The sequence below is a fragment of the Neoarius graeffei genome, chromosome 27 (assembly GCF_027579695.1).
Source record: "Neoarius graeffei isolate fNeoGra1 chromosome 27, fNeoGra1.pri, whole genome shotgun sequence".
NCBI classification, from domain to species: Eukaryota; Metazoa; Chordata; class Actinopteri; order Siluriformes; family Ariidae; genus Neoarius; species Neoarius graeffei.
The window spans coordinates 50,645,272-50,659,253 of record NC_083595.1 but is presented as its reverse complement, the minus strand read 5'-3'; the positions used below and the strand labels follow the sequence as shown (position 1 = coordinate 50,659,253).

General features: G+C 42.2%; 1 protein-coding gene across 2 annotated transcripts in view; it reads right to left on the bottom strand.

The window, feature by feature from the left end:
- golm2 (golgi membrane protein 2) overlaps positions 1 to 13,982 on the bottom strand; it is a 36,790-nt gene that overhangs the window by 7,693 nt on the left and 15,115 nt on the right. For both annotated transcript variants that reach the window (XM_060912078.1, XM_060912079.1), the window contains exons 3-9: positions 10,627 to 10,681; positions 8,738 to 8,840; positions 7,037 to 7,127; positions 4,670 to 4,787; positions 3,433 to 3,516; positions 2,810 to 3,160; positions 11 to 127 (exon numbers count right to left, since the gene is read on the bottom strand). In XM_060912078.1, coding sequence (XP_060768061.1) covers positions 11 to 127; positions 2,810 to 3,160; positions 3,433 to 3,516; positions 4,670 to 4,787; positions 7,037 to 7,127; positions 8,738 to 8,840; positions 10,627 to 10,681 — 919 coding nt within the window. The remainder of the gene's footprint in view (positions 1 to 10; positions 128 to 2,809; positions 3,161 to 3,432; positions 3,517 to 4,669; positions 4,788 to 7,036; positions 7,128 to 8,737; positions 8,841 to 10,626; positions 10,682 to 13,982) is intronic.

Here is a 13,982-nt window from a genome sequence, read left to right as displayed (position 1 = left end):
TCATACTCACTCTGACGATGTCGGAGCGGTGCAGCAGGGGCAGCATCTCGCTGAGGTTCGATGGGGTTGGGCAAAACCTGAGCCGGATTCGGGGGAGGAGGCAGCGCTGCTCTCAGATGATCAGGATCTACACAGCGTAATAACGACAGATCAAAATCAGCCCGATAATTTACGTACTCAATTTTTATATTAAAGCCAATATTCATATGCATCTATTTTAACATCGTAGTCAAATATACGACATGTTCTTACTGACTAAACATTGAACAAGGAGTAAATAAAACTAGACTGCATTTCCGCGGAGAAAATGCAGCGTGTGCTTGCTCAGCTGTAGCAGAGGGTCACTGACAGTAACTGGATCAGACATGAGACCTCGCACTCAAATCTTTTTTGGACATCATCTACAGCTGGCGCCGGCTAGATCTGAAGAAAGGGTGTTTGGCATGGTTTAAAACAGACTGTAGAGCACTTTGCTCTCTAAAATCTCAGTTTTAAATGGTTGAGCTCACAGCGTGATTGTGCCGAGAAAGCAACCGTTAAACATCAAGCACACTAAAGGCCAATTTATGCTGACAACCCAGTCCTCGCAGACGGCGTCGCAGATAGTGTCTGCGTAGCCCCCCCCCCCCCCCACCACCACCTTTGCAGACGCTCTGCGCGCACCTCCCAAAAATTGTGACCACTGCAGAAGCCTCGCAGACAAGAGGGCTCTGATTGGTCCACTCTACATCTGCTGTACACGCACTTCCGCTTCCCTACTTTCCCGGTTTGGTTTGTTTTCACGACCGGCATTTTTAAAACACGAGCGAAGATGGAGCAGCACGAAGAGCGGTTGATCAAGGAAGTGAGGAAGTACGTACATCTATACGACTCCAGTTCTAGTCATTATAAGTAACCGGAGGATAAACACTCCACTAACCACACCCACCAACTACTCCTAGCGATTTCGCGCCCCCTTGCGTTCTGGTGGTGAATAACATCGCGCACGCCTGTCACTTCCCGCTCAACGATAAATTACAACTGTCTGCGAAAAGCTATCTGCGAAAGCCTTGTCGCAAGAGCATGCAGAGGCCTTAACATGTTGACTGCTAACATGCTAAGGCTAGCATGCAAACTGCTAACTGTTAACATGCTAAGGCTATAGGCCTCTGCATGCTCTTGCGACAAGGCTTTCGCAGATAGCTTTTCGCAGACAGTTGTAATTTATCGTTGAGCGGGGAGTAATAGGCGTGCGTGATGTTATTCACCACCACAACGCAAGGGGGTGCGAAATCGCTAGGAGTAGTTGGTGGGTGTGGTTAGTGGAGTGTTTATCCTCCAGTTACTTATAATGACTAGAACTGGAGTCGTATAGATGTACGTACTTCCTCAATCAACCGCTCTTCGTGCTGCTCCATCTTCGCGCGTGTTTTTAAAAATGGCGGTCGTGAAAATAAACCAAACCGGGAAAGTAGGGAAGCAGAAGTGCGTGTACAGCGGATGTAGAGTGGACCAATCAGAGCCCTCTTGTCTGCGAGGCTGTCTGCGGTGGTCACAATTTTTGGGAGGTGCGCGCAGAGCGTCTGCGAATGGGGGGGGGGGGGGGGGCCTTCGCAGACGCCATCTGCGACGCCATCTGCGAGGACTGGGTTGTCAGCATAAATTGGCCTTAACATGGTAACATGCTAACGCTAACAGGCCAACATGCTGTCTACACATTACAATAACACTTCGCTCTTTAAAATGTGTTTTAAATGGCTGAGCTCGTGACGTGATTATGTCAAGGAAGCAACCTTTAACATCGAGCATACTAACATGCTAAGGCTAGCATGCAAACTGCTAGCATGCTCAGGTTAACAATGCTAACATGTTATGGCTAACTGCGAGCATACTAACAGCTAACACGGGAACATGCTAAAGCTAACAGGCTATTTACAGATCAAAATAAAACGCTTCGCTTTCTAAAATCTCCGTTTTAAATGGCTGAGCTCATAAAGTGATGGTGCCAAGGAAACAACTGTTAACATAGAAGACACCAACACGCTAACTGCTGGCATACGAATATGCTAATTAGTAACATGTTAACAGCTAGCATGGTAACAGGCTAAAGCTAACATGCTATCTACACATTAAAATCAGCTCAATAATTTCCATATTCAATTAATTAATATTAAAGCCGATATTAATATGCATCTTTATTTTCATACTGCAGTCAAACGTAGATGTTCTTATTGATGAAACACTGAACAGGAGAGTAAATAAAATTATCATCCAGAAATGACGAATTCTGGATTCTGATTGGTTGGAAGGTGTTGATTAATTTCTTAACAGTAATGCTGCTCCCAATCTCAGGTTTATACCAACACTCTCGTTTCTATAGTAACCGCTCAATCACAGGGACTCGTACGACGGACTCTCCAGTCACATACAACATGTGCTGACTTTTTTTTTTTTAATGGAAGGCGTGCCCAGTGTGAGCGCTTCAGGATAGAGAAGTTTACACACTGCAGCAACACAACAAGCTGCGTGAAGCAGCTTATTAATCTCGAGAGAGAGAGAGAGAGAGGAAAAAAGGAGAGGTTGGTGAGCGAACGGCTGTTTATAGCGGAGAAGGTAAACGATAAAAAGTTCCATCGATATGTAATCGTTAGAAACTGGTGTAACACAAGAGGAATAAAACTTCAGGATGTTCTGTTATTCAAAAACTAATTCCTTTGACATCCATTAGTGTTTCATTCCTTGTTTTTTACAGCATCATAACTAATTTGCATACGATTAAGGAAACGTCTCCTGTTCAGCCTGATAATGTGATAGATTCTTTGTTGATCACCTTTCACGTGGCGCCGCTGCGCTCCGAATTCGTCTGCTTGGACGGCTGCCTTGTTGCCTTCGTTCAACACCATGGGTCTGTCCACGATCAGCTGGGGAACCTGCTGCTGGATTAACGGGAGACCTTTTCCTGCTCCTCTGTCCTGGGGAAGGTCGGGACGGTCCAGAGGGAGGCCGTGAGGAGCATCGAGCCCAGGTCCCTCTCCAGCTCCTGCTCTAGTGTCGACAGCAGCATCAGCTCCAGCATCCGGACCAGCACCTGCTCCAGCTCCGGGGTGTTTGTCCTGCAGCACCGCCACGGCCGCCTCCGCTGGCTCCAGGTGCTGCGCTGTGATGGCCGGCTTCTTCAGGGCTGAGGGAACATTAACTCATTTTACCTTCCTTCTGTTTATCTGCTATCTGTCCCTGGATCTGTGTGCACACCTCCAAAACCACATCTAAAATATACTGTTAAAAATTCGCTCCTCCTTTCAGATATTCCTGAACGCTAAAGCCTGATTTTCTTGTGCAGAGCAGATGAAGTTGTGATTGTGTTTTTCGAAACTAGGACCAGGATTAATGGTTGGAATGAAGACACTGATGGCTTTCGGAGGAAAATGGATCCATAGCATTGTTAATACTCACCAAACTGAATTTCATCGGCCTTCCCCACTTCACTGTCTTCAATACCAGGCATTCCAGCATCACTTCCTGGTTTCCCCAAATCATCTGTTTGAGAGAGAGAGAGAGAGAGAGAGAGAGAGAGACACACACAGAGTGCAAGACAACAGAGGGAAAAAAAAGACAGATTGAGCAAGAGAGAGAAAAAAACAGGAAGACAGGAGAGAGCAAGAGACAGATAGACAGGGAAACAAAGACAAGAGACAGTAAGAGAGAGATGCAGAGGAGATAGACAGCGAGAGAAAGACAAAGAGGGAAGGAAAGAGCAAGTGGGAGCAAGACAGAGAGAGAGACAAAACAGGAAGACAGACAGACAGAGGAGATGGATAGAGAGAAACGAGGGGGGAACACGGGTGGGAGTGTGAGAGAGGGGGAGAGACAGATTGAGCAAGAGAGAGACAGACAGAAATGGACAGACAGAGAAAAACAGGAAGACATGAGAGAGCAAGAGACAGACAAAGTGAGAGAGATGGAAGGGGAGTGAGAAAGAGCAAGAATGAAAGAGTGAGACAACAGAAAGACAGGAGAGGGGGAAGGACAGAGATTGAGCAAGAAAGACAGAAAAACAGATTTAGAGAGAGAAACAGGAAGACAGGAGACAGCAAGAGACATGGAAACAAAGAGAGAGTATGAGAGAGAGATGCAGAGGAGATAGACACAGCAAGAGAAAGACAAAGAGGGAAGGAAAGAGCAAGTGGGAGCGCAAGAGAGAGGTTGACAGAAATATAGACAGGAAGACAGATTGAGAGAGAGAGACAAAACAGGAAGACACAGACAGACAGAGGAGATAGATACAGAGAGAGAGGAAGACAGATTGAGAGAGAGAGAGAGAGAGAGAGAGAAACAGGAAGACATGAGAGAGCAAGCGACACAGATAGACAGATACAGACAGTAAGTGAGAGAGATGGAAGGGGAGTGAGAAAGAGCAAGAATGAAAGAGTGAGACAACAGAGAAAGACAGAAAAACAGATTTAGAGAAAGAGAGAAACAGGAAGACAGTGTGTGTGTGTGTGTGTGTGTGTGTGTGTGTGTGTGTGTGTGTGTGTGTGTGTGTGAGATAGAAATTCAGAATATTCATGCAGTAAAATCTGGCATCCCCCCCTTCGTTTTTTAAAGTCTCTATAAGGATATGCTGAAGAGATGAACTCTACAGCTGTAAACGGTGCGCCAGGTTTGCAGGTGGCAGCACATTCAGCTCTACCTTTTATATCAGGGCTGTTGTGACGCTGTGAAGCCACTTGGTGGCGCTCTACTGCAGTCACTGTATCGCGCTCGGCCTGAGCGGCCACTGTGCCAGCTTTACGCAAGTCCACCACGTCCTTGGGAAACAGGAAGCAAAGGCAGGTGGCATTGTCACAGACAGCAGGAGAATACAGCAGAAGATTCATTCATTCATTCATTCTTATAATTTATAAAAATACCCCACCATAAAGTCACGATGAAGAAAAACAGCAGCATTTTCACTAAAGTGCTTTAGATTAACATACATCAAGATCATAATCATAAAATAAAAAAAGAAAAAAGCTGCACGTTTATGTTCTTTTTACGTAATAAAGATATTTATCTTTGGTATTTAGCTGTCGGACAGGTTGTTAACAAAATAGCAGGGAATCAGTGGCACCACACCTAAAAATAAACAGAGATAGAGATCGATGGATGGATGGAGAGAGCTATAAAAGGAATATTTACAGAAACTTTCCCAGAATAAAGTCTCCAACAAGGAATGAGAAAGAGGAAAAAACGTTTTTTTTTTTGTTGTTGCTTTTTTAACTGTTTAACATAGATGTGGTTGATGTGAATAACATTAAATCACAGTACACAAAACATCACGATACACGAGTTTGCTAAGAAGCTTCCAGTGAAAACCTGTACATTAACACTGATCTAATATCTTCAACGATATCAGCAGATATTTTATTTAAATTTGGCATGAAAGGTTTTTTACTAAATATCAAAAAACTATTCAAATGTATCGTGACATGATTTATCACGATATCAAGGTTATCATATCGTTCCACCCTTGAACAATGACCTTAGCAGAAAGGATTTTTAAATGAAGAAATAAATAGATAAAAAAAATATTTAAAAAAAAGGGGGGGGGGGGGGGGGGTCACTCAGTGGTAAAGAAAACTCTCCTCCATTTTCAGTAATTGTAGCTCAGGAACCACCAGGAAGGTGATACGAGCTTTAGGTGGTGTTTACATTAGACCGTATCCGTCTCGTTTTCGTCGCGGATGCACTGTCCGTGCACATTAAAACGCCGGGAAACGACTCCACAGGCGGAACAACTTGAATCCGCCAGGGCCCACGTATTCAACCCAGTTCGTATCTGGTCCGGTGCTGTGTAAACATTGAGGAACGAGGAAACGCAGTGCTGAGCTCTAGCTGATGTCGTCATTGGACAACGTCACTGTGACATCCACATTCCTGATTCGCTGGCGTTGGTCATGCCACGTTGGTCATGTGACGCGACTGCTGAAAAACGGTGCGGACTACAGGAAACGGCACACAGCGGCTCAGTCCCGAATCACTGCTCGTGCGCTTCGCTCGCGCGCTCTGTGAGCTGCGCAGGGCCGGAGTGCACACCCTCCAGAGGGCACTCGCTGTTCAGGGCGGAGTGATTTGGAGCGCAGGAGGAAGCGCTGAGCCGCACTGAGGTTTATTTACACATTTCAACTTATTTACCTCCTTCAGGCGCTTAAACTCAGTGAGAACATGAACATCACAGCCAGGTGTGTTTATCTGCTGGAGAAGGTGTTCGCTTGCCATCCTTCCACTTGCAAGTGGTGAGTGACTTGCGCATGCCCGATATGCACTGGGATCATGTGACGTGCCGTCTAATTAGTCATGTGATTAGCGTATCCGTGTATTGGCGTTGCTGTGTGCACGCGAATCGTTTTAAAAACGTTAATCTGATGATCCGCTGATACGGTCTAATGTAAACACCACCTTAGTCTGCATTTTAAAACCGTGTTTAGTCAACAAGCCATTGCCATGTTTCACACCAAAAACTGGTCAGGGATCAAATGTCAAAGTGGAGTGTCAAGCTTTTGAGTGTTTTTTTTTTTTTAAACATAGAAAAAAACATTACGTGCCTTTTATAGCAACAAAAAAGGCTTGAAGCACGAAATCTCACTTCACACGCATCAATCTCTTGACTCAGTGATTCTTAAAATTGTTGTAGCTGGCTATTTTTGCAAAACAACTTCACTGAAGCCACTGAAATTGCATTTGATTAATTTGAAATCCAATGCCGTAAATATTTGGTCTATTTATTACAGCCAGACAGCTTTTCACTGATAGAACACGTCATGTCCAAGGGTTTCGCTACGATTCACAGGCTAGGTTCTTATTTAATCAGTATTGTTTTGATTAAAACTTGTTTAAAATTACAGACCAGTCAAACAGGATAGCCACTTTTTTAAAAAAAAAAAAAGCAACAGTGGAATGGTGTTTGTCGTCATGTTAAATTGGCATTTAGCTCGTCCTGCAGGTTGTAAAGATGTCTGGAAACATCCCTATAGACTAACATACGCGTTTACGACAGAGATGACGTGCGTGCTTTTACCTTTTTTAATGGGGTGGCTCTCTCTTTCAACAGCTTCCTGCTCGCCTCGTACTCGGCTTTAAGCTGCGCTATTTGTCGGCCGCACTGCAGGCTACGGCGTAAAGAAAAGGAGAAAAAAAAAAAAAACCACACCCTATGTTAAGTAAACACAATCATTGCAGGAAAATGACCCCCCCCGAAACAGGAGCTTGTTCATCAAGAACTCAAACAAGCTGTATCTTTAAACCCTACACTATATACACACACTAATTTTATATTATATATATATATATATATATATATATATATATATATATATATATATATATATATATATATATATATATATATATACACACACACAGAGTGGTGTAAGAAGGTTCTGGGTTTGAACCCAGCAGCCAGCGAGGGCCTTTCTGTGCGGAGTTTGCATGTTCTCCCCGTGTCTGCGTGGGTTTCCTCCGGGTGCTCCGGTTTCCCCCACAGTCCAAAGACATGCAGTTAGGTTAACGTGGGGTGGCCTTGGGCTGAGGTGCCCTTGAGCAAGGTACTGAACCCCTGACTGCTCCCCGGGTGCGGTAGTATGGCTGCCCACTGCTCTGGGCGTGTGTGCGCGCGCGTGTTCACTGCTTCAGATGGGTTAAATACAGAGGATGAATTTCACTGTGCTTGAAGTGTGCATGTGACGAATAAAGTTTTTTTTTCTATTTAATATTTAAATTTTTACACCTACTTCCAGCAAGTTTTAGAATTGATTTTAAAAAGTGAATAATGCAAACCCAAAACACATCTCCGATATGGCTCCGGATCACACGGGAGCAGCACTGGCCAATCGCGGGTGTCTGTGAGATCACGTATGCGGAAGAGGGCAGACAGCGCGAGTGTTGTAGTACTCGAGGCCGGTCCTGAGACCACTTTTTGAAGGTCTTGGAATCGAGCGTGTTTTTACTCAGGTCTCAGGATTTTATTTCGAGACCAATCAAGACCACAACTGCAGGGGAAGAAATTTCACTAGAATCCGACAATACACAGGCAATTATTTGTGAACGTTGTTCCTGTGATTGGATGTAAAATTTCCTTCTTCAAATGCAACCAATAACGTGACTCATTGCTAATTTGAAATTTTTATTCCTGTTCACAGCTGTCACCCCTCCCCCACACTGGTCTGGTCCTGGTCTTGACTCCGCCTCCTGCCTTGGTCTTGACTTGATCTCAACCCCTCTTGGTCTCAGTTTAGAAGGTCTTTTACTCTAGCACGAGACAGCACTCCGCTCTGAGTGGGTTACTCTGCTCTGTGCGCTCAGCGCTTGGATCTGGCGCCGCACTGCATTTATCTTACGTGACTGTCTATTTTATTTCATACTGCAGCCTTCTTTTCATTTGTCTTTCAACCGTACTTCATGATTTCATCTTACTGTTCGCATCTCTAATAAAGCTCATTATATTTAACACTTGTTTTATTCTTGTGGATCTTGTTTTCCTGCTTTTTCATCATCAGTGTACGAGTTGTGCTACACACACACAAAAAAAATGCTTTGTCTGCAATCATGTTACGTTTTTATGATGCGTCTTGTATCTATAGTGTTTAGATTTTCATCGTCTTTGGGCAGAGACGGAGATTTAGGGGGAAAATAAACCTTGAAAACAGGATAAAGCTGTACAAGTTGTTTATTTAAAGGGAAGGAGGGGGAAAAAAAACCCCAACAAATCCACTCCACTCACCTCTCATACTCCATCTTCCTGTCGAGGTTCGTGTTGTTCTTCTTCACCTCCCTCAGCTGCTCCTCCTGCCTAATAATCTCATCCCTCATCTCCTTCACCTGCTCTGTACGTGTATACACACACACACACACACACACACACATATTACAAAATGCTTTATGGAAGAACACAGGTGAAAGAAATTCAGCAAAATCCGAAACCAACGTTAAAGTTCTTTCGATTATGTTCATTATGTCTTATATTAAATATAGTTAGTTTTTTTTTTTTTCTTTTTTATCAGACATCTAATTTTTGGGTTTGTTTACCTGACGTTTCGACGTACAACTTCCGTCTTCCTCAGAGTCTTCCTCAGAAACAGCAGCTGATAAAAGATGCGTCACCAATTAACATCCGGTGACACTCTGAGGAAGACGGAAGTTGTACGTCGAAACATGTCAGGTAAACAAACCCAAAAATTAGATGTCTGATAAAAAAGAAAAAAAAAAACGTTAAAGTTCTGTGACATTAAAAGACATTCAATTAACCTATTAAATTAACTAATTAAATATACATGAATATTGAATTAATCAATTACCGTATTTTCCGGACTATACGTCGCTCCGGAGTTTAAGTTGCATCAGCCAAAAAATGCATCATGAAGACGAAAAAAAAAAAAAAAAACACATACGTCGCACCGGACTACAAGTCGCACTTTTTTGAAGGGTTATTCTATCCATAGAATCTGTGATTCTATCTGATAAGTGGTGCGTGGTTACTGCGCGACTGCATTGTTTAATAAACGAACAGCTGAGCAGTGATAACGCGCCCTTTGCCCTGTAAGTAGCCTAGTCTGATTACTTTAAATATCTACTACTATCTTTAATACCATCACTATCGTTATTACTAATAGCCTATATTATTATTATAACAACTAATATTAGTAGCCTATTACTGATGCATTAATCAGTTTGCTTTTAGAATATTTTTACCGGTAGGGCTTATTATCGCCCCATGGCTCTTTCATCTTCGTTATTAAAGCTGTAGTCATCATCGAGGAGTGTCATTCTTCATTTTTGTCGAATTTTATTTCATCAAATCAGAGGCCAAGTAGGCTATAGGTATATCATCTCCAAAGACAGGTATGGTAGTAAAAACAACCGTCTAGTGAGAAAAAAAAAAAAAAAACACAACCACCGCTCAGAGGAAAAAAAAAAAAAAAAACAGGCAGAAAGTGCACCTGCCAGTTAACGTCATATCAGATAAAAACATTAAACGTTATTCAGACCATTAACACCATAACATCAGAGACGAAGAATAAAGTTCATCTTGGAAGGAGAGTTATTTTTAAAAATGCAACATATATATATACGTCGCACCAGAGTACAAGTCGCATGGCCAGCCGAACCATGAAAAAAAGTGCGACTTATAGTCCGAAAAATATGGTATATACATGTTACATAATAGAAAATATTTGCATATTAAACTGATAAATTTGAAATGTCCAGTTTGGCCGAATCTGTGCCCATGTTGACCTCAGATTCTTGCTCTTGTTCGCCAGGAACATAGTGCGGTCTTCTGCTATTGGAGCTCATCCACCTCAAGGTTTGATGCGTTGCCCTTTCTGAGATGCTTTTCTGCTCACCACGGTTGTAAAGAGTCACCGAGACCTTCATTCTGAGGTTTAATGTGAACACTAACTGAAGCTCTTGACCTGCATCTGCATGGTTTCTTGCACTGTACTGCTATCACATGATTACCTGATTAGATATTTGCATGAACGTATAGGTGTTCCTAATAAAGTAGACAGCGAGTGTATGGATTATGTATCAGAACGTCAGTAGAAAAGCAAAAACAGCTTCCTGGATCCTGACGTCCTTAAGATATTTTTTTAGGTCTTGGCCATGTCTTACCTTTCAGCCGGTTGAGATCAGTGGTCTTCTGTGCGAGTTCACTCTGCAGCTTCATCTGTTTTTAAAAAAAAAAAAAAAAAAACCCACACACACACGACAGATTTCAGCTCCAAAAGGTCATTACGATTTATTGAATAATCCGTGTACCTACTGAACAGAACAACCTCCAACCCTGACAACGTGATGACAAAATAAATGTTTATTTTATTTAATTCCTCAATGTTGGTGAATTCTTAAAATCTAATTATAATGCCTTAGGAATGAACAAACACTTATTTATAACAAGACTGCTCTGAAGCCCTGTGATGACCTGGCGACTTGTCCAGGGTGTACCCCGCCTTTCGCCCGTAGTCAGCTGGGATAGGCTCCAGCTCGCCTGCGACCCTGTAGAACAGGATAAAGCGGCTAGAGATAATGAGATGAGATGAGATGACTGTTCTGAGAGCAAAATATCCTCTGCTGGCAACTCTGCCATAACTCGACCGAATTGAACGCAATTGCAATATGCGGATTACTGACATAGAACAAAGAATCCTGTAAAGTTTCATGAAATTCCTCCAAAAATTGTGAGGAGTTAATTTCAGAAGGTGAGCACCCTTCCCGGGATGGACAGACATCGCCACGACAAAATCCCCCTTCGGGCCTCTCAGCCAGCGGGGGATAATAAAAATTGTGAGGGAAGTTGATTTCAGAAAGCAAGCACACCTTGATGAAACTGCCAAAGTACAAGTTTGTTAATAATCAAGGGCATAACTCCGGGGAAAATTTGCCCGAATTAAACGAAATTTCAATATAACTGTCATATAACAAAGCATTTTGCAAAGTTTGGTGAAATTTCTCCACAAATTGTGAGAGGAGTCGATTTCAGAAGAACGTACACCCTCATGAAATTGCCAAAGTAAAAGTTATTTAATCAAGGGTCAAAACTCTGGTCAAATTTTCACAAACGAAAATCAAATCATAATATCCGTATTACCGTCATATAACAAGGCCTTCTGCCAAGCTTTGAGAAATTTGTCCAAAAATTGCGAGAGGAGTTGATGTCAGAAGGCGAGCGCACCTTCATGAAATTGTGAAAGCACAAGGTTATTAATCAAGGGCTGTAACTCTGGTAAAATGTGACCAAATTACTATATGCATACTACCGATACATAATACTTGTCAAGTTTTGAAATCCCTTCACAAATTGTGAGAGTTGATTTCAGAAGAAGGAAAAAAAAAACAAAAAAAAAAACTCAAGGGCTGTAACTCTGGTAAAATGTGACCCAACTGAATAAAACTGCAATATCTGTATTACCAACATATAACAAAGAATCCTGCCAAGTTTCATGAAATTCCTCCAAAAATTGTGAGAGGAGTTGATTTCAGAAGGCGAGTTCCCTTTCTGGGACAGACGGACATCGCCACGACATAATCCCCCTTCGGGCCTTTCGGCCAGCGGGAGATAAAAATGCATTACATTCTACAGCTTTCTTTATGACGCGTTGTAGGTCTTTAACACAATGCATTATAAAAATAGTGTTCATGTTTAAAAACATGATGTTTTTTAAAGCCTTCATAAAAAATTCAGAACTATACATTTCTGTATCCACCAATAACCGAATGGAGTCACACCTGGTGTGGCCATGTTTGTTCGTAGCTTAAGTGACAATTTCCTAAGAATGTTTTCAGTCTATTCAGTACAGTCTATTAAAAGAATTACTTACAGACCCAATTATGAGTAATTTATAAGATCAAATGTTCCTTTTTTTTCTTATTACTGGATTGTGCAACCAGATGGGGCACCCAAAAAAAAAAAAAAAAGTGGAACCAGTTTTAGAACAAGTTCCTGCCATTAAACGAGAGCTGGATGACAACAGGTTCCATCAGCACCTTGTTCCTACTTAGCAAACATCGCAATCCTTGAATGAGTCAACCGTGACCTGAAGTCACCAGTGGCTAATTTCACTGATGTGTTGTCACTGCGCTTACAAGTAAACCGGTTCTGAAGCTGTTAACTCAAGACCTTGGAACCTTCAGAGTTGGAAATTGGTTTATCAAGAAACATGACTTATTTTTTAAAAAAAGGCCACATTGGAGAAGAAACACAAAAGCCCAGATGGACCCCCCCCGCCCCAAACAAACACCACCACCATTCTGTATACAAGTCTGACCCCCAAAATACATCTGTTGCACAATTAAATATAAACCTGTATGTCACACTGTACAATTGATCAAACTTCCAGTATAGGAACCAAACAAACCATAGCTAATTCTAGGCACAAGACACCCCCAAAGACTCGATACATCACAAATTATCCTGTCCGCATTCACTGGATATGAGCAATCGCGTGCTCTAATTGGCTAAACCACTACTAGGCCATCATCTCATATGCTGTGAGTAGAGAAAAACAAAATGGCGGAGCGTGTTGCTCTTACTGAGCTCAGGACCTGGTCAGTCCAATCACAGCAAACCTTTAGAACGTCACCTCAATGAAAGTTAATCAAATCGATAACGTGTTAGTTAGGTTAGGTTGTGATTGCTTTGCTGCAGTGTACATATGACAAAAACCATGTGATGAAACAGTTTCTTATTCAAGGTTTCTTCTTTATTTTTATAATTATACGGTAGGTCACTTTGTGTCTTAAAATAACGATGGATGTCGTTTCTCTTCACTTAGTTGTTCGGTTCTTGACATAACGCTAATAGTGTGTAAAGCGACAGCAAGGTAAACACTGGATACTTTCAAAGATCTAAAATATCAAACTAACACTTTCTTGTTTACTACGCAATTCCATTTATGTTCCAGATGTTATTCCATAGTTTTGATGTCTTCAGTATTGGTCTACAATTACAAATAAATAAAATACAGAAAAACCTATGAATGAGTAGAGTAGGGGTGTACAAACTTTCAACTGGTACTGTACATCCAAAAGTTACACAAGGTAGTTGGACAGAAAACGCTGCATGCCTTTATCATTTCCTAAACTGGCCTCCTGATGGCTCGGAGTTTTTTTTTCCTCCCGTTCGCGTTGATTTGTACGGAACCGATTTCATGCCGCCTTGAAAAGCGAGCGCAACTTTTTGGGACGAGAGGAAAAACAAAACGATCGCCACGATGTCCTCTTTCACAGCGAGCGACATGCAGAAATCGTGTCATGTGGAAATGCAGTGTATGTCAGTCATCGTTTTCCATTGTGTGAAGAGAACGAACCTTGGCGAAAAACAAAATCATAACATTTCACTGAGACAAGAAAAGCAACACGAAGGGATTACATCACACATAATTTAACGATGAAATCATGCCACACCACGCTGAAATGCAAATGCCATCGTCGCTTTTCTCCACACTCTCTCAGCTTATTAATTTCCTTTT